The 21330-nt window shown below is 43.3% G+C and overlaps 1 protein-coding gene across 3 annotated transcripts in view; it reads right to left on the reverse strand.

Annotated features, from left to right (window-relative positions):
* Positions 1-21330, reverse strand: part of COL9A1 (collagen type IX alpha 1 chain) — an 87832-nt gene that overhangs the window by 12942 nt on the left and 53560 nt on the right. For 2 of the 3 annotated variants that reach the window (XM_065911372.1, XM_065911373.1), the window contains 10 exons: positions 20980-21033; positions 20825-20878; positions 10723-10776; positions 10064-10135; positions 9532-9567; positions 8641-8685; positions 7236-7268; positions 3934-4080; positions 3627-3681; positions 1954-2142 (listed from right to left, as the gene is read on the reverse strand). In XM_065911372.1, coding sequence (XP_065767444.1) covers positions 1954-2142; positions 3627-3681; positions 3934-4080; positions 7236-7268; positions 8641-8685; positions 9532-9567; positions 10064-10135; positions 10723-10776; positions 20825-20878; positions 20980-21033 — 739 coding nt within the window. The remainder of the gene's footprint in view (positions 1-1953; positions 2143-3626; positions 3682-3933; positions 4081-7235; positions 7269-8640; positions 8686-9531; positions 9568-10063; positions 10136-10722; positions 10777-20824; positions 20879-20979; positions 21034-21330) is intronic. The other variant, XM_065911374.1, reaches the window with a different exon arrangement.

The raw sequence follows: 21330 nt of genomic DNA on the forward strand, positions 1-21330 counted from the left end.
AGCACACAGACCTCTTCCTTCCTTAGACAGAAGACAGGACTTCAGGAGCCGGCTCCCACGAACTCAAGGTTAAGCTCAGCCCCAAAGATGGAGGCTTCCTTAGAGCCGGAGAAAACAGGTCTGTGATCCCCATCACCCTACAAGGCGGTCCTTCCCAGGGAAGACAGGCAACCGCCCCGCAGGAGCACATCTCTGCTGGCGGCCCCTCTCCAAAGTCTCTGCCTCAGGGAGCCTGGGCGTGCGGGAGGATCTGCCTTCTGAGCAAGGTCTCTGGGGATGCTGAGGCCGCGGGGACCACTCTTGTGAATCACCGCTCTTTGGTTCCCTTTAGTGACCACACACAGGCAGAGGAGTCACCGTGGCCGGGGCACAACAGAGAGCTAAGCCAACAGTCCGATCATGGCATGGGCTTCCCTAGAACGGATTACGTGTGTGGGTGAGCGCAGTGTGATCACAGGGAGCACCTCTGGTACAAATCCCTAAACAGAAGCTCAGAGAGGACCGACATGAATGGCTAAGGGACGCTTTCAGAAAAGAGGTCCAGCTCTGAAAGCGGACCTCAGAGCTCTCTCCATAGGTGACTCTGTCCAGCCTCCAAAAACATGGCAACTGTGCCAAGTTCACAAGAGGCTCCAATTAGGGCTCTTTTTTTTTTTTTTTTTTTAACATGCAGCTCTTCATATGCCAAAAAAAAAAAAAAAGTAATGAACAACACTGTTCCAACTGAGGGTGTTGTCAACTAAATGCATCTCCTATTCAATTATAGATCCAGAAAGAAAGCTTGCTTGACCTCTGACCATTTGCACCATATTCATCCCTAATTGGAGCATCACTGTCTAAAAAACAGACGTCCCTCTCTTGTTTTTTGGGGGTTCTTTTTAATTTATTTTTTTATTGAAGGATAATTGCTTTACAGAATTTTGTTGTTTTCTGTCAAATGGAAACTTACATTACCATATGTAAAATAGATAGCTAATGGCAATTTGCTATATGGCTCAGAAACCTCTCTTGTTTTTGACACCACGTCTTTTTGAAGTTCCCAGAAAGCTGTCAGTCACTCATCCTGATTCAGAAACTCCACACTTTTCGTCCTTTCTGTAAATTATCCAGGACACACTGCCCACAGGCTGACCTACTCGTCTGAACTAGCAAGCACCATCTGAGGCAGCCAGTTCTTCTGCAAATTCTGCAGAATACCTATCACACTCACAATCCTACTTTCCTACAAGACACCGGTTTCAAGAGCTTAACTTGCTCTAAATAAAAGGAGAAGAAACAAACTCTCTCACACCCTCTCAACACATTAAATAAGGAGTACAGTTGTACTTCAGAGCTGAAAAAAAAATCCATCAAAACTGATATACAATGCCACTCTTTAAAAGAAGAGGGGGATTTCCCTGGTAGTCTAGTGGTTAAGACTCTGTGCTCCCAATGCAGGGGGCATAGGTGTGATCCCTGGTCAGGGAACTAAGACCCCATATGCATATTTTAGGCAAGGCCAAAAATAAATAAAAGAAGAGGGAGGCAGCTTTAAGTTGCGATGAGATTTTTCTGATGTCCTGCTAACAAGTCTCGTTAGTTGAAGTAATAGATACAAACACTCTTGAGCCAGTTCCCATCTTAGAAGAACTCTACGATGATTTCAGGGTCTCAAAAAACAACAAACAAAAAACCTCAACGATCCTGAAGTTTATCTTGAACTATGGCTAAAGCAGCATGACTGGAAAGATCAGACCAAAAGTCGAGGAACCTGGATTCTGGTATTGGGTCTACTGCCATCACACACCAAAGTCAAGAAAATACCAGATGACAGCTCTTTAATCTTCACCATCCCCACAGAACAGAACGGTAATCTCACATCACAGACACCTGGCACTGGCCAGGACCAGTGAATCCACCGAAACGAAAAGCCAGCGTGTGTGTTCCTGGTTCCACGCGGGCAAAAGGCCTTACCTTTAGGGCCCCTCACACCGAGAGCGCCGGGGGGGCCCTTCATGCCCGGGAGGCCGCGGAGTCCCATCTGGCCCGGAAAGCCATTCTCTCCAGGGGGGCCCGGGGGGCCGGGGGGTCCAGGCCGCCCAGGGAGGCCCGAGGCTCCGGAGTCTGGACGCTTGAGACTCGCAGCCATCTGAGCAAAGTGCTCTACAAGGTAGTAAACAAAACCAGCCAGGGAAGTCAGAAACACGAAGGCGATTCAAGGGAAACGCGAACTATTTCAAGTGCCTTTTTTCTAAATGTGTCACCAGAGCTTCAGAACTGGGGGTGAGGGATGAATAAAGCTCAGCTGGTTTTCCCCGGGCTTGCTACCCCAAGGTGTCACTGATGCCGCTGTGTTCAGCCCTCTGTAGGGAGAGCTGGTCCTGCTGCCTTGAGGCAGGGGAGGGGATAGAGACCCTTAACCTTCAGGACCAAGCCGTGTCCAAAAGGATGAATTTGTCACCTGAACCTGGCTGGTTATCCGAAAACCCAAGAAGGGAAGGAAGTGAGCTGCTCAACACAGCTGGAAGTGGACGTCCTGAAGCTGTGTCAAAGCCAAGGACATTGTTCAGAATTAGTACTGAGACACCGTTTGAGACCTGGGCTCATGTGCTTAGCTTGAACATACTACTTTACGTGAAATATCCTGAGGATTCATGACTTGCTAATAAATCTCCTTCTCAAGTTTTTTTTTCATGCATGGAGGATACACCAGACATTAAAGAGAGCCTGCTTCTTTGGAATGGTCACAATATGTCTTAAAAATTTATAACTGTGTAGGCTTTTTCAGGAACCATTAAATAGATCAAGAATCATCTACCAAAACCAGAGAATAAGAACATTTTCCCATTAAAATACTCTAAGGGAAATATTCTAGTGCAATATTTTTTAAAGCTTTGGGTGTGAAGGAAAAAATGAAATGGAAACATCTCTCACCAAAATTTCTAAATCGTTCAAATGTGAATACCCTAAGTGGGCCTTATGTAAGTGAGGGTTAGCATAAAGTCATACTTTTCTCAACATGAAATGCTTAAAATGGAAATATTCTTTCAAAATAAGATTCCTTCAATATTGGTTTCCAAATATAGAGGTGACAATTTCATCCTGGAAAACTCTAGGCATCTACTTGACAAGCTAGACTATCTCATGAACACATAAAAGGGAAGTGTTTCTTCATGACAGAAGTGGTTCCAACTAGAATCAGACAATAAATAGGAATTGCCATAACTACAGACAAATTTAGATAAAGGTTAAGAAATGTGACCATATATATCACCATTTTGGCAAAATTCCAGTTATAGATTTTCTACCTATGTGGTGCATGAATGGAAATAATGGCCTTAAGCTTGTTATGGGCAGAAGTCTACCAAATGTTTCTCACATAATCTGCAGAGAGAGCCCAGGTCAATGCCAGGGACACACCAGGGCTAGGACATTAAGAAGGGGAAGAGTCTGAGCATTTGTTTTCCAAAGGAGGGGAAAAAGTGCATGTGTGTGTGTGTATGTGTGCGTGTGTGTAGGCTGACCCAGAAATGCACTATTTTTCCTTGAGGCTATAAGCAAATGGCAACAACCTGTACAGAACAGAAGTGAAATTAATACCATTCAAAATCCCCCACCCTTTGAAGCCTACGTGACGACTTACTTACCTTGTATGACTCTCATGCAAACCTGCTTGATGTGCTGATCAGTCGGCGCTCTGCCCTGGGACGGAAAAGACAAAAGCCAGTTTGTCCACGAGCGAAGCCCACAAAGAGGGCATTGTTGAATGGTAAACCGGCGGGCTGGGCAAGGGACCAGTGGCCGGATTTACAGAACTGGCCCCACGCTCGCCGCGGAGCTGAGGTCGGTCCCTCCCAAGCGCCGCCCGCAGCCCGCAGCCCCGGCCCGGCCCAGGCCCCCAGGCGGCGCCTCCAGAGGAAAGCCCCGGAGCGGCCGCACTCACCCCGCACTCACCGGGGGGCCCTGGATCCCCGGCAGGCCGGTGGCGCCCTGCTCCCCTTGCACTCCGCGCGGGCCCGGCGGGCCTCGGGGTCCTTCCTCTCCGGGAAGCCCCCGGCTGCCTTCGGGCCCCCTCAGGCCAGGCTCCCCAGGGTTCCCCGCCTGGAACACAGGGGCGCACGTTAAGTCCAGGCTGAACACAAGAGGGGCGCCTGCTTCAGACTGATATAAGCACTGACACTCTGCCTCCCAAGTTAAAAATCTAACAGGTACCAATAGGCGTTCGCTCAGAGGTTACAAAGCCTCAAGGTGAACACGTAATGCCACGCCATTAACTCTCCACTGTCTCAGAATTCCAATGCAAGTAAACATTGCAAAGATCTTTCTTCCGGGCCTAGATATTATTTCGAAATGTTAATGGAAATAACACATTTTAAAATCACATTCTTCATACTTTAAGCCATTTCTAAGAGCAAGTTCGTTTTTAATAAATCGTGTTAACTCTTCTGGGCCACAGAAGGTCTACTGAGTTCACAGGACATGTTACACCAATACAGAAAGCATAAAATAAAAATATTTCCAAGAACATAAGTTATTTAGCCTTTATAACGGTCTTTCGAGAATCTGAGGAAGCCAGATGTATCCAGGAATTATAAAACACTAACATGAATTGAATCAACCCATTTAAAATGTTGCATTTAAGATACCAGAACAAAAAGAGTGAGCCCATAATTTATCTAAGGATACAAGTTAAAAATCTAAGTAATAAAGATGTCTTAAAAAATCAATTATTTCCTTAAAATGAAACCATATACCAGTTAGATTTTTCTTCTGAAAGCAGACCACTAAAAGCATCTTTATAGTCTTCATCTACAAAAACTGCTTCAAAGAGAAACTAAATTAATCCATTTTTTGTTAAGCTACCTCCAGTGGAATTTGTGACATAGTAGTTACAGTGACTTGTTTACAGAATTAAAATGAGAAGATAAAAGTGAAAGACCATGGGGGAATGCCACTGCTCTAGATCTGATATTTATAAAGCTGCTCCGTCCGGCTTCCTTTTCATACCAACGTTTCTCTAGGAAAAGTCAACTCATTCAACATTCAGATGCTTTAAACTGAAGGAAAAATGGTAATCAAGTGATGCTTCCACCAGACACATCTTAAGAAACCTCAGGGATGCTTTTTCCAATCTCTCTTTGCACAAAAAAAAAAAAAAAAAAAATTATATTCATCTAAGCCAACTTGTCAAAATTGCTTCTTGAAGAAATTATGGCTTAAAAAGATTTCCTGAGAGTCAGGCTCAAGGGAGAAAGCTAAGGATGTGCTGTGAAACTAAAGTAGGGTATTGTCAGGTCACTAGAAAGCAAGGTATAGCAATTTCTAAAAAAGTCCAGCATGTGTGCGTGCTCAGTCGTGTCCAACTTTTTGTGATCCTTGGGACTATAGCTTGCCAGACCCGTCTATGGAATTTTCCAGGCAAGAATACTGGAGTGGGTCGCCATCCCCCCTCCACGGGCTCTTCCCAACCCAGGGACTGAACCCACATCTCTTATGTTCCTGCATTGGCAGGCGGGTTCTTTACCACTAGCACCACCTGGGAAGCCCAGACGGTAATTTCATCAGTATTCCTTGGGTAGTGACAGAAAAGATGGGATGGGAAGGGAGGTAGGTGATCAATCAGGAGCTAATTCCTAGTATTGCATACAAATTTAAATGAAATTAACTCATTCTGACACCTGCATTGTTCATCCACCTTCTTCTTTTATAACTTGAATTCTCACCTTTGAACATTACTGATTATTTCTAGACAGTGAAGTACGACTTCCATTATCAGATTCTGTCCAGGCTTACCCTTTACAGTGTTTCTCAATCCTAAACCATTCTAAGGCATAAAGATGTTCTTTGAAGCTTGACTGTCGCATATATGTACACAGGTGTGTGCATTTGTGTGTGTGTGTGTGTTAGTCATTCAGTCATGCCGACTCTTTGAAGCCCCATGAACTGTAGCCCACCAGGCTCCTCTGTCCATGGAATTCTCCAGGCAAGAATACTGGAGTGGGTAGCCATTCCCTTCTCCAGGGGATCTTCCTGACTCAGGGATCAAACCTGGGTCTCTTGTATTGCAGGAGGATTCTTCACCATCTGAACCACCAGGACAGTCCAGTATGAACACAGGAAAGATGATATTAAACTTTCCATATCGAGGTTGCGTGAAGAGCCCTGGACAGAGCACTGTAACCAAGGCTGGGAGTGTCCTCCCAGAGAAGGTTGGATTGAGGATTGGGCTAAATGCTTAGGTAGGAGGTACTAATCTAAGGAAAGAGAAAGGGTACCCCAAACTAGGAGAACAGCACATGTTGTTAAAGAGAATATGCCAAGTAAAAAGAACCACAAACAGATAATGTCCAGAGAGGTCAGAGATGAGGCTGGTGAGGCTGCAACCGCTTCACTGAAGGCTTTGTATTCTTCGCAAAGTCTGATTTTATTCTACAAATGCTATTCTCGAAGGGTTTTAAGCACAGGAGGGATAGATATGTAAGCTTTATCTTCTAATCTAGATGTCACTGACTGTCATCTGTTGGACAGAAGAATGGCAGGGATTCCAGACAACAGAAGGTCTTGGGGATTAATGGAAGCTCCTGATAGATGCCCTTGACACTGAAGTCTGAGCTTCATCCTTTCTCCTTGCATTATCTTAAATTTGTTATTGCATTAAGATGTATATTCCTTTCAAATTAGCAAGTCATTCTAGGTATGCTACTAATTGATTATATAACTCTGAATACATCTAATTTCTATGGACATCAGATTAGTTTCTGAAAAGTGAGAAACTGAATGAAATGATCATTTTCTAGCCCTAATAATTATCCATATTTTCTTGTGTACCATGCCTATATCTTACCTCTCTAACTAGAACACACAGGACATAATGAAAATTATTGAAATATTTGCAATGATATGACTGACAATGAAATTCAGTTTTGTTCTTGTCACTGCTTTGCAGTTCTTGTCAAACAATCCATTTGTGGAAGAAATTACAATATATACTCAGTGAGCCATTTATAATATGAAAAAAAAACAAAAAACTTCCTTTAGAGTGGTTAGGTCAAAAGGCAGATCCATTTACACTGATATGAGTTTTTTTCTCCTTTGGACTAATCCACTACTTAAAGTATAAATTTAGACATTAACTTCCTTAAAGGTAAGTCCTTTTAGAATTGAATTTTACAGAATGATTTCATAAAGCAAAGCATTCTGTTTTTATAGCTTTATTGATATTTTATTTTTATACCATTACTATTCATTATACTTACAGATCCCTTTGGGCCAGGTAATCCTATATCTCCCTAAATCAATAAAATGAAATCATATTAGAACAATGTATTCACATTTGATAGTTTACTAAAAAACACTGAAAAGGTTATCATGCTGCCAAAGTCAATAGAAAAGCATGAACAGAAGAACCCTGACACTGCAGGAAAAAAATATGAGCCAAAATTTGGATTCTGGTCCCAGTTCTGCTATTTAACTTCATGACCCTGTGTAAACTTTGTAAACCCCCAGCCTTTGGCTAACTCGTCTGTTAAACAGTAGGGTTGAATCAGGGCTCTCCAAGGTTCCATCCAGACCTAAATGCTAAGTGTCGAGAATTAAAACATGTAAGTCAAAAGGTATTAAACTAGCATGCTGTTATAAAACATAATAGACACTTAAATCAGATGACTTCATTTTTGAAACTCTAGCAGTATTCTTAAAAATCCCTCAAAGTCTATCAAATCAAATATGCATGCTTTAAAAAAAAAAAAAACTTGCATATCTCCTACCACTAGCTCTAGGTATGAATTCAGCTCATGTTAGCACATTGGTGCCTGTTCATTACAAAACAGAATGATTTTTAAACATTCTCTTAGCTTATAAAATGAACAGTTTCAATGGAATATAAAATTGAAATCATCCTTTTCTAGTTTATTTAATAGTTAGGCAGCTTTGTCTAATTCAGATGTTACATTTATATTAACTCTAAATCCTAAAAAACCTGAATAAAATATTATTCAGCATTTTCTCCTGAACTAAAAATCCTCTGAAACTATTTTCTGAGAACTCTGTCATTACCACAGCAAAGGACCAAATGTAAGTTCCCACACTAGGTAGGTTCTGTTTGATTGCATCGTAATGGGAAGGAAGAGCCAGCAGACAGAAGTGCTGGAGGCAGTAATGACTTGTTCGCCTTCTCCCCGCCTTCCTGGAGCTTCAGCAGAAGCCTCCTCTGGAGTTGGTTTTAGACTCCAAAAGACCGTGGAAAACACCCACAGTCAAGCTTGTGAGTCACAACTTTCTATCTACAATAAACTATTAATATAAACCACAATAAAGTTTTAGCTTTGTTTCCATGATAGGCACTATTCATAGACTTTATGCAGTCATATAAGAATCACCTGGAATTTCTAGATGGAAAAAAATGAGCAAACGTGCCCTCTAAAGGGAACACTTTGTCCTCCCAGTGCCCTAGGCCAGATCTACCAACGCCGGGGTATTTCCCCTGCATTTTGCTTGACCTTGGCTCAGTTCTGGGGGGTGGTTTGCGAGCTTATGTAAGAAACATCTTAACCCTGAAAGAAGTCAGCAAGGATAGCAGGGCCAGAGAAAAGAAGAAGGAAATACATCTGATACAGGTCAAAATCAGTGAAGCTCCACCAATATCCGGGAAAAATATCTTACGAGTTCACCCCTTTCTCCAGCTTCACCCTCTTCACCAGAGGCGCCCTAAAAATTAAAAGTCACATTTTAAAAGTTCTTAGTCCCTTGGTTCAAATTTACCCAGTCAACACTGATAAAAATTCAGAAGTTCCCACAGTGCTCCCAAGGTCATACAGAAATATGACACGTCCTTAAGGGTTTTCCAACCTAGCTGTCAGGGGCTAGTCTAACCCAGGACCAGAGAAAAGACAGAAGGTGAAGTTGAGTTTCAGCTAAAGTTAAGGATGAATGACTGTGTCAGCAACTGGATAATTAGGTAAGACTTAAAAAGGGCTCTTGTAGGTGGGGGGAAAAAAAAACCTCAGGACAAAAACTAACTCTAATTCATATGCATTGTATTTGCTGAGTTCTTAGTGAAGAAAAACTAGAACACTGTGATGAGGCTATGGAGGCTCCATCACTGGAGTAAACCCATCTGGTGAACGAGAGAGATGGCCCCTCTTTTCAAAGGAGGGACAGCGTGCATTCTGGAAGGCAGGGCCACCGTTAACTTGGATTATTAAAACAGTAGATAAGGTTACAAACCTAATTAGGCCCTGGGTCTCATTCACTATACAGGGTGCTCAGGGCTGTTGCACTGGGACGACCCTGAGGGATGGGATGGGGAGGGAGGTGGGAGGTGGGTTCCGGATGGGGGACACATGGCTGATTCATGTCAATGTATGGCAAAGACTACTACAGTATTGGAAAGTAATCAACCTCCAATTAAAATAAATTAATTAATTTCAATAAATAAAGCCCTTGGAGCCTCCACATTCTACCCACGCCGGCAGATCAGCCCGTGCCCCTGCTGGTGAAACAATTGGCACACATTAAACACGCGTTTCACAGGATTCCGATGCCGGGACCTACCTGCTCACCCTTTGGACCGGGTTCACCAACTACACCCTGCAATGAATAAAACACGCTTTTTCAGTACTTTGAGGTTTTTAACTATACAATCTCAAGTGAACCAACTCCCCTACTGGGCTGGTGAACAGGAACAAGGATGAATAATCTCCATCTCCTCACTCTCTAGCCAGAGTCGCATCAGACCTGGAGAAACTGACAACCATCCAAAATCACTGGCGACCTGAACTGCCCTCTGACCACATCCATGTAAAATGTGACTAGTAAGAGCAGAAATTGAGAACTGAATAGGAAGTGTAATTACAGCTGAAATTTCTCCTTTACTCGGCTTTTATTTCTTCCCTTCTGATAAAGGATTAATAGATTTTTTTGCTTCTTAATCTCAACTCTCCGTAATTTTAGAAATCTTTCTTGATAGTTCTCTATGGCAATGCCTAGAAAAATTCTCCCTTGGGCCAAAAGCAAGCTTGGTTTCTCAACATAGTAGAAATCACCCTTCCAAATAGGGAACTTTCCAGAGGGCTGGGTATCTTACCCTGTCACCTTTCATCCCAGGAAGTCCAGGGGGGCCAGGCAAGCCAGGAAGGCCGGGGCTGCCAAGAGAACCCTGAAATAAAACACATCCCCAGACCCGCTGTTACTGCGACGTTGACAGCACACACACCGGACGTAACTCACTCACGCCTAGAATAAAAGTGCTGCGGTTGGTTTAAGGCTGCTGCTCAGACTTCCCACTCTCCCAGATCTCAGGAGAAGACAGTCAGTCCCTCCTCCATCCCACCTCTGAGCTCCCCCGTTCCCAGGCTTGCACACTTTCCCAACAAGGAAGGGCTCTTTGAGCTGAGTCCCTGCCTCCCCAGCTGTGTAAACATCACCACTGGAGAAATGAAAGGCAGCTTTCACACACGGTTCTCTCCCAGTCCAAGAACAACCATGGCCAAATGGAGCACTTCGTATCTCCCCCAGTTTTAAAATAAATGCTACAAACCACACTGATTAAAATACCCTCTGAGGGTCTCCTAGATTTAATTTGAATTCTCCATTTACATTTCACACATTCACATAGGAACAAAAACCAAACAAGGATGATTCCATTACTCATTGCAAATTGCTTTTCTCTCGTTGCTCTTTTTAAAATTTTACTATGTTTTGCATAAAGCAAATCCACTGCTGAGGACTAGAAATATCACTTACCAGTTTACCCTGTGGCCCTGGGGGTCCCACTGGTCCTACTTCACCTCTGCTGCCCTAGAAACACAGGAGCAGGACAGTCAACCAGGCAGTCTGCCGAAATGCAAATGTATGATTACTACATCAACAAAGCAACCAAGCTACCTAGGTCTTTGTTTACACATATACAAAGGTCACCAAAGCATTCTCCCCATCTTCAACTGAAGGCAGAGACCCTTATGCAAACTGTCTGCAGCCTCCTCAGTGTCCCTCCCGAGCCCTGACAGGCCTAACGCTGCTCACTGTGAACAGAGACTGTTTGATAGACATCACTCCTGAAACATCTAAAGGAAGTGGCAAATAGGAATTTTCAGCACACATATCACCATCCAGCTTAGATTACGGTTATTTGTGTACACGCTTTAGCCTCTCATTTAGACTATATGTTCTAGAGGTACAGGCATAGTAAAATTTTGAATTCCACATAATTGTCTAAAACCCAGAGTAAATTTCAGGTCTACAGTACATTTTAAAGCAGTAGCTGGCAAATGATCTTGAACCTCAAAAGGGTGAAAAGACACAGGACAGAGATGTTTGCCTTTAAATTACCTCTGCAACTTCAAAAAGACATACATAGAAGAAATTTATAAAGTTTCTCAAATAATTCTTCGCTCCACTCATTCTACATATGTCTTAAAAGATTAAAGACTTTGGAAAGTACAATTTATAATGTAGTTGCACCAAAAGAACACTCTAATTTCATTCTGTGAACCAATTTCAATTTTTTATTGGAAACGCTAAGTAACCCCTTTGAGAAAAGGAATCACATGAACTCTTCAATTTCTTTCCCTGAGAATTTCATACACTTTTATGAAATCTGTTAAAAGCTTGTTTCATTTCTAATGAATGTTCAACTAAGTTGAACACTGAGGTTGCTGGATAAATAATTACATTTCCTGGATGATGTACATAAAGATGAAGGGTAGTCTTTTGAGTTTGTTTGTGTTTAAAATGATATGACAACTTCATATTAATGCTTGATATTTATAAGTGCTTCTGATTAGATTATCCTGATCTGACCCATATGCTATGCATTCATCTATAAAAAGAACAAAATGTCAAAGTCCATAAACTTTCTGCATTTTCAGTTGCTCTAAAGGATCAAGAAATGTCTGCCATATTACAAGCCTCTATGAGCTATAATTTCATGACAGCCGTTTCTTATGACTCATAGGTGATTTAAACAAAATGCTCTTAAATCCTTTAAGCTAAAGCTGAAGCTCCAATACTTAGGCCACCTGATACGTAGAGCAGCCAACTCACTGGAAAAGACCCTGAGGCTGGGAAGGATTGAGGAGAGGAAGAGAAGGGAGTGACAGAGCGTGGTTGGATGGCATCACCGACTCCACAGACATGAGTTTGAGCAAACTCCAAGAGACAGTGAGGGACAGTGAAGTGCTTTACAAAAACTTTCGTATGAATGTTCTGTCAAATGTGTGAGTTTGAATGACACATTGGCCCTTAACCCTTGTGAGCAACCTGGAAGCCCAAAGCAGTGCCTCATGAGAACAGATGCTGGAAAGAGGCAAGTCAAGTGAAAGCCAGCCACTGTGATAGATTCTTCTCTGTGTCTCTACACATAAAGGTTGGGCTTCATCCCATCACTTTGCTCCAGCACTTTGAAGTTCCAGGTAGATTTTCTTCAGTATATCAAGTCTGCTGGCATTTTCTAATTATTTCTGAATTGCACCTTGATTAAGATCCTAAGTATCATTGGGATAAAATGACTTTAATTCAGAGAACAATTAATAGTCACTGGTGGAAACATAATTAATTGTGTCAGAAAGGGGAAGCAAGGTTCTTGACACAACCTCAAGTATTCATTTCTAAGTAAATGAACCATTATGCCATCCTATCCAAGACAAAGATGATTGATACACCTTTTTTTGTCTTCCACAAACCAAAGAGCCAAATGAAAATAAAGTATTATGTAACCTTTCACTTACTTTTTGGAGAGATTAATCATCTTTTCAGGCAAATGCAAAGATTCTCTCTGCTGGAACCTTATTTTCTCTGTCTTTCACCAGCTGTTATTATTCAGTTCCTAGTCTTTTCCAAGCCCTGGCAGCCCTTGGTAAAACCAATGAGAGCTCAGAACCCAATCTAGGTAGCCCACTCTGCTGACCCACAGCCATGACAGAGTCACACACATAGGACCGAGGGAGGGGTGGGTGAAATGTTAAGCAGTCACTCTCCTACCCCTGCACAAATACATGGCATGTGGGTCTTTATTTTTATTCTACTTCCATCCTATAAATCCTTTGCCATTCTGAACTTAGGCATTTCTATAGAAATTATTTCACTGTGAAAAAAAAAGTTAATGTTTATTTTCACAATGACCAAACAACTACAAAAGTTAGGGCAAGATACTGTCATGGCCATTCTTAAGATTTCTATGTGTTCTAAAAACATGCGTATTCTTCCCCTTAGTTCTTTAATTTCACCTATAACTAAGATGAGCATGAGCAATCAAGACAGAAACAGTAATCTTTAAAAAAAACAGGTTAAACTAAATACATCCTGCAGAGAGCCATTCACCCTAAGCTGGTAACCACACGTGTGCTAAATAAATGATAAATCTCTAATGTTTCAACAGCTGTAGTGAAACCATATTTTCAGATGTGGCCAGGGAAGTTGGTAGGGAAATAGTTATTCTGCCACACGGTTGATATTACAAACGTCACGACAAAAGTCACAGCTTTTAACAAGAGATTTGGAAGGAACCAGAAAAAAAGGCAAAATCCTACCACTGAAAATATGAAAGCCATTTAAAAAATGCTCTATTTTTTCTCTTGAGTGCTCTGAGCCACCATATGTGTCTCCAACATGTTAAGATACATCTGCCAATCCATCTCTATTTAAGAAGTCAATCAAAGCTTTAAAAAAGATGCAGACTTCTACCCGTAATTGCCAACTCTGCCTGTGCATCGAAATCCCCTAAGGAGGTGTTAGAAATATATTTGACTAGTGTCTTCACCACCCCACCTCTCCATTCCCCCCCACCGCCCACCAGTCCTGATGCCGAAGGTCTGGGGTGAGACCCAGGAATCTGTTGGGGGTCGTGTTCTGTTTGAATGTCTTTACCAGCTTTACTTAGACTTTTGTTGAAGGCTCACTGCAGAAGTTCCATAAACACTAAACTCTTAAATTTGCTAAATATGTTCTGTGTTATTAGAATTTGCCAAGTTAACTTCAAACAGAAGATATCCAGCAGAGCCTTGACTTTGGAGGCCCTGGAGGGTAGAGATGAGGATCTCGACACTCAGCCCCAGGACCGGGTTTGAAGTCCAGCTCTGTTGCGCACCAGCTCAGTCACCCCTCTGCGCTGGCAGTAATAGTGTTAGCCACTCAGTCGTGTCCAACTCTTTGCCACCCCGTGGACTGTAGCTGCCAGGCTCCTCTGTCCATGGGATTTTCCAGGCAAGAACACTGGAGTGGGTTGCCATTCCCTTCTCCAGGAGATCTTTTTAACCCAGGGATCGAACCTGGGTCTTCTGCATTTGCAGGCAGATTCTTTACCATCTGAGCTACAGGGAAGCTCTTCATCTATTTTCTCATCTGTTAAGTGGGTTTTGAGAGGATTAAATAGATACATGAAGTACTTAGAACAATATCCAGCTCATAGTAAGCACCACAGATATGCTAGTTACTGTGCTCATCCTCATAGCTCAGTTGATAAACCATCTCTCTGCAATACAGGAGACCCAAGTTCAATTCCTGGTCAGGAAGATCCCCTGCAGAAGGAAATGGGAACCCACTCCACTATTACTGCCTGAAGAATCCCATGGACAGAGGAGCCTGGCAGGCTACAATCCATGGGATTGAAACAGTTGGACATGACTTAGGGACTAAACCACCAACCACAATGCTCATCCAAGGTTTTATCCAAGAATAAAGACATCAGTCAAAACTATGGTTTTCAATCAAATGATTCATTAAATGTTCTTTGCCTTTCAAACCTCCCAAATTTCTTTAAAAGCACAGGTTGTGTTTGGGGAAAAAAGTCTCTAGTCCTCATTTTTTGAGTTTCTGTCAAGACCACTGATCACCAAGAAGGCACTCTTTTTATAAGCAAACACTAGCAGCTACTTTGCAAAGTTCGTTTCAATAACTACAAATGGATACTTCAATACAGAAATCCCCCTTTCAAAATGGAACTATCAGACTTCTAAAATATCACAGAAAAAAATCAATTTTATTACACTTGGGCAGTCATAATTATTTTACCAAAAGAGTGAGCTTTACTCTGCTGCGCTCTAGATTGTGTTGGTCGATACATCTGCTCGATTACCCAAAATGCTAACTAGCTGAAAAACGAACATTATCCTCAGGACCTCTGCAGTTTCAGAAGAGGGGAACTATCACTATACTTAGTCTGCATTATACACTAAGTGCCGCTCTCTGGCAAAAATATGTTTAACCTAGAAGATCAGTTATGATTCCTAAAGGCTGTTGCTTCTACAAATCTTTTTCATAGTAACACCTGAAGATCATATTAGTCCTACTAGAAGGATAATTTTGTCATAAAAATATTTCTAAAATCTATTCAATTTTACCACATTGGATAGTTCATAGTTCTCTCTAATGTAGGTTTAAATATCTCCTCACACACAGAGGCAGGCCACAATCTGCTCACACTATAACCGTCACAGCTGCCCCATAAAGCGCTGGCAGGGAACGCTCCAGAGCCCGGCGGGGCAGGAAGGTGGATCACTCAGCAGCTCACCAAGCGGGACCTCTGTGTTGAAGCTACTGATGATGGGGTCAGGGTAGGGGACGTCAAAAGAAACGAAATAGGCTTCCACACACTCCAGGAGTGCATAAACTTCAGAAAACCTGGGATAGATCAGCATGGCGCTCATCCCAGTCAAAAATCACAAGAGCAGAGCAAACCCAACCCACTAGACAAAAGCTCTGGCAAGATCTGAGAAGCCTGGAAGAGGAAAATAAACCAGAAGCCACTACTCAGTAACACCAAAGCAGAGGTCCCAGCCACCTTCCAGCTCTGGGTCCCCAGCATCTGGAGTCACCCAGATGCGGGTGTAGACCCTGTAGTGGAGTATAACAGAAAAAGCCAGAAACACAAGCCAAGTGGAAAAGATATGTGCTCGTGTGTTATCACTGGAGATGCCAAAACTCCAATATTTTTTGCTGTGGCATTGGCAGAAATTGGTGGAACAATGGTGAGGAAAGTGGGGATCACAACTTCAAAGACACATTTCAGTTAGCCTTGATTCTTTCATAGGACACATCAGAAGTGGGTTCCATTTCTTCTACTCAGCTTCCCAACTTGAGATATGCAGGGAAAACTGATCAAATTTGTGAAAAATAGTTGACAAGGTAGGAACTTACCTGTGAAAATGAATTTAATGATGTAAAATGAAAGAACACATGTCTCTTTCAGTAAGTAGATTTGGTGCTAAAACTCTATTCCAGAACTATAATATTTATAACCTCCCATGATACTCTTCTGAAAAGTTTATAGTAGGTGAGAAGTCAGTTATTGTGGACAGAAGCAGCATGGCAGAAGTCATCATCCCTCCCATCCAATGCATTTCAAGGAATGTTTATTGAGCGCAACCTTACAGTGGGCCCTGAATAAAAAGACATAGGGAACACAAACATGGATCAGACAGGTCCCTGCCTTTCTGCAGCATCCACACCATGGGGGCAAAAAGAGACCAAGAGTTACAGGTTCAGAATAAGGAGAGATCATGTCTCTCAGAGGAGTAGGGCATCATAAGAGATGACTCCATTGCAGAATTAACACTTCAGTCATATCTAGGAGGACACATGGCATGTTGAGTTAGAGAAGTAGGGGAAAAACCCATTCCGATTGCAGGGTGTCACAAAGTATAAACAGGCAGACTAAGAAGTATAGAGAGTATTTTGGAATTAGCATGAAGTTGAGCTTAGCTGGAACACAGGCTCTGAGCAAGGGAGAAAGGGGAAATTAAACTAGAGGACAAAAAGACACTTTAGGATTTCAGACTCTTTCATTGTCTTTGGAAACCCACTGAAGGTTTTTAAAGGAAGGAGAGAAGTGATGAGGGAAACCGTGCTCTGCAAAGATCATCCTGGAGGTGCGTACAGATGTGAAGTCCTACTCTTCTCCAGGCTTCTGTGTTTGCTCCCAGGACTGTGAGGACACAGCTGGAGTTCTGGCGATGCAGGACACTCCCCCGCCCATGCCAGAGTCCTGGAGTAGGAACAGCTATCCTGGCCTAAATACTAGGAGCATCCTGCTGGGAGACGCGGGCAGAAGAAGGAAAGATGTGAGCAGGAAAGGCAAATCAGGAAACGCTGCAGTAACTGAGCAACAGGGGACCACCTGAGCTGGGGTGGGAGGGCCGCGAGTGGGGAGCGGTGGGAAACGGGCTTCAAAGGAAAAGGCAGTGGAATATTACTCAGCTGTTAAAAAGAATTCATTTGAATCAGTTCTAATGAGATGGATGAAACTGGAGCCCATTATACAGAGTGAAGTAAAGAACATTACAGCATACTAACACATATATATGGAATTTAGAAAGATGGTAACGATAACCCTATATGCAAAACAGAAAAAGAGACACAGAAGTACAGAACAGACTTTTGAACTCTGTGGGAGAAGGTGAGGGTGGGGTGTTTTGAAAGAACAGCATGTATATTATCTATGGTGAAACAGATCACCAGCCCAGGTGAGATGCATGAGACGAGTGCTCGGGCCTGGTGCACTGGGAGGACCCAGAGGAGTCGGGTGGAGAGGGAGGTGGGAGGGGGGATTGGGATGGGGAATACGTGTAACTCTATGGCTGATTCATGTCAATGTATGACAAAACCCACTGAAATGTTGTGAAGTAATTAGCCTCCAACTAATAAAAATAAATAAATAAATAAAAGAAAATTTAAAAAACAAGATGTGAATAAAGTGACTAACATATTAAAAAAAAAAAAAAAGAATGGATACATGTATGTGTATGGCTGAATCCCTTCGCTGCTCACCCAGAACTCCCACAGTGTTGTTAATCAGTTATACCCCAATGCAAAATGTTTTTGGTATTAAAAAAATTAAAATAAAAAAAAAAAAGAAGAGGCAGGTGGGAGGCCGTAAAGACAGGTGGTCTAATGAGCAGGTCCCCCTCCGGGTAGAAACGTGATGGAGGAGGAACACCGTGGCTTGGAGCCTCAGTGAGGAGACAGAGCTTCCCAGGTGATGCGAGCGGTAAAGAACCTGCCTGCCAGCGAAGGAGATACAAGGGACGCGGGTTTGATCCCTGGGTTGGGAAGATCCCCTGGAGGAGGGCATGGAAACCCACTCCAGTAGTCTTGCCTGGAGAATCCCCGTGGACAGAGGAGCCTGGCGGGCTACAGCCCAGATCGCAAAGAGTCCAACATGACTGAAGTAACTAAGTACGCACACACCAGGGCAATGGTGGGAAGAATACGGATGCTTACAGAAACCGAACAATCAAAACTGCAGTGAGGCTCGAAAACTTACACAGCCATCACTCCCTCTGAGCTGCCTCCCCACCTTGAGAGGATGAAACACCGCCTCCAACCCATCTCCTTTTGGCTTCAAGTCCATTGGTTTCTACATCCCATAGTCCTGAGCTGGGGATGGGCCAAGCCCACTCCACCCGCGAGGCTTGTGTTTAGTGCATGGTCCTGTCATCAGCAGGGTCCCGGCCATCAGCAGGGGCCCGGCCATCTGCAGGGGGTCCTGCCATCTGCAGGGAGTCCTGCCATCAGCAGGGGCCCAGCCATCTGCAGGGGGTCCTGCCATCTGCAGGGGCCCGGCCATCTGCAGGGGGTCCTGCCATCAGCAGGGGCCCGGCCATCTGCAGGGGCCTGGCCATCTGCAGGGGCCCGGCCATCTGCAGGGGGTCCTGCCATTAGCAGGGGCCTGGCCATCTGCAGGGGCCTGGCCATCTGCAGGGGGTCCTGCCATTAGCAGGGGCCCGGCCATCTGCAGGGGCCCGGCCATCTGCAGGGGTCCTGCCATTTGCAGGGGCCTGGCCATCAGCATGGGCCCGGCCTTCTGCAGGGGTCCGGCCATCTGCAGGGGTCCTGCCATTTGCAGGGGCCTGGCCATCAGCATGGGCCCGGCCTTCTGCAGGGTCCCGCCATCTGCAGGGGCCCGGCCTTCTGCAGGGGGTCCCGCCATCTGCAGGGGTCCTGCCATCTGCAGGGGCCCGGCCTTCTGCAGGGTCCCGCCATCTGCAGGGGCCCGGCCTTCTGCAGGGGGTCCCGCCATCAGCAGTACTGTACTCAGTTTTCTGCTCTATAACACAAATATGACACGTGCCAGTCCACTTTCCTAAGGCTCCTGTGCCCCTCCCCACAGTGTTCAATCTTTCTGTGATTTTAGAAATGCGATCAAGCTCTGACCTCATTCCTTTGACAGTCAACTTAGGGAAAGTATTTTAATTAGAAATTCACAGACTTCCAGCCAGAGAGGAGAAAAGGGTAAGTGAGGCGTGAGGGGCAGGAGCTAGCTTCTTTGGCTGCAGAGAAACGTCTGGAAACTGCCCAAGAGAAGCCAGTGGACAGATACATGATAGAAGTTCCACTCTCAACTGGGATATTTCACTTTTCTGAAGCATGAAAACCCTCACTCAACATGCTCAAGAAATGCTCTTTAAAATGTAATGGTGGTGTACCTATGGCTGATTCTTGTTGGTGTATGACAGAAAACCACAAAATTCTGCAAAGCAATTATTCTTCAGTCAAAAATAAATAAATAAAGTGGGGGAAAAAAAGCAACGATGATGCCTGGAGACGTTTCTGTGTTCTCACTTGGAGTCGTTTTTGTTACCCAGCAGGCTTTGAAAGCAAGAACTTAAAATGAAGACAAGGAAGAATTTTTTTAAAGTTAAAATTGAGTGCATCAGTTCCTCTCTAAGGGTTAAACTGTATCTAGTGAGAAAATGTACATAGCTATATTTGCTGCAAAATAAATGCACAAACTCACACTGAAAGAAGTGTGGCAGGTTCTCAAAAGATTAACATAGAGTTATTGCATGACGCAGAAACTCCTCTCCTACACAGGTACTCAAAAGAAGTAAAACAGGTCTGCACAAAAAAGTCTACATTTTCTACCTGTAGAAAAATGTTCACAGAAGCATTATTCATAAGGACCAAAAAGTGGAAATAATCCAAATGCCCATCAATGGCTGAATGGATGAATAAAATAAGGTGTGTCTATAGAATTGAATGGACACGAGCTTGGCTAAACTCCGGGAGTTGGTGATGGACAGGGAGGCCTGGTGTGCTGCGGTTCATGGGATCGCAAGGAATCAGACACAACTGAGCGACTGAACAGAACTGAACTGATAAAATTGAATGTTATTTGATAATAAAAAGGAATGAAGTACTGATACATGATGCAGCATAGAAGAACCTTGACGCATTACGCTGAGAAGCCAGTCATTAAAAAATCCACATATTGCATGATTCTATTTATATGAAATTTCCAGAACAGGCAAATCCATAGAAAGTGGATGAGTGATTTTCTAGGGTTAAAAGGGAAGGAGGGGAAATGTTGAATCTGCAAATGGATCTGAAGTTTCTTTTTCAGGTGATGAAAACATTTTTTTTTTTCAGGTTAATTTCTTTTTTTTTTTTTAATTTTTTATTTTTCAGTGGGTTTTGTCATACATTGATATGAATCAGCCTGAGGTGATGAAAACATTTTAAAACAGACTGTGGTGACGGCTGCACAATTCTGCAAATGTACCAATCTCAATGGATCGCACACTTTAAATGGGTGAATTATATAGTATATGAATGATATCTCAATAGAGCTGATTCATATTGCGGTAAAATACTTCCTTCAACATGGGATGAGAGTAGAAAGTCATCAAGTTTCTTTCTTAACATATTTCATCTTTATTTCCACTTTCTGGAGAAAAGAGCATGCTGTATATCTAAACAGCATTCCTGTCTCATTGTAATCTGGATTAGCAAATGTCAGAAGGCATTTGTGGATGAGTGACTGGATGAATGAATAAAAGAAAAAAGGAGGGAGAAAGGGAGGGGGGAGCAGAGGAGGCACTCTGGGAGGGGTCTGCAGAGAAGGGGTACTCACAGAAAGGCCCCGAGGTCCTCGGGGTCCCACTTCTCCGGGAGGCCCCTGGCGGCCCTGTTAGAAGAAGGCAGGCAGAAAGAGTTACACTCCCTAACCCTTTGCTTCGCCAGGACAACAGGTTACAAGGCATGAAAAGGGAACTTAGAACATCTTACCGGTTTGCCAGAGTTCCCCAACTGACCGGGCTTCCCTGGAGCACCTGTGTTACCCTGATGGTAGAACACAGTAACTCAGACTAATTCAGAAAGTAAATAAGCAGAATGATCAACCCGACTTGCCCAGACCAGGCCTTTCTTACACTTAAACAGCATTAACTTCCTGATTTTACACTGAGAATTTGGGAGGATGCAGACTCTCTCTCTTGGTGTATACATCAAAGTTCTTTAGTTTTAGGATACTGTTTTGTCATTCCTGGAAGTTTCAAAAGTTTCAAAAATGTTAAAAAGTGAAGGTCAAATATCAAAAAAGGAAGGTCTTTAGCCAGACAAGAATAAGAGAGGCTTTTT

This window comes from Muntiacus reevesi, chromosome 19 (assembly GCF_963930625.1).
Source record: "Muntiacus reevesi chromosome 19, mMunRee1.1, whole genome shotgun sequence".
In the NCBI taxonomy this organism is placed as follows: Eukaryota; Metazoa; Chordata; class Mammalia; order Artiodactyla; family Cervidae; genus Muntiacus; species Muntiacus reevesi.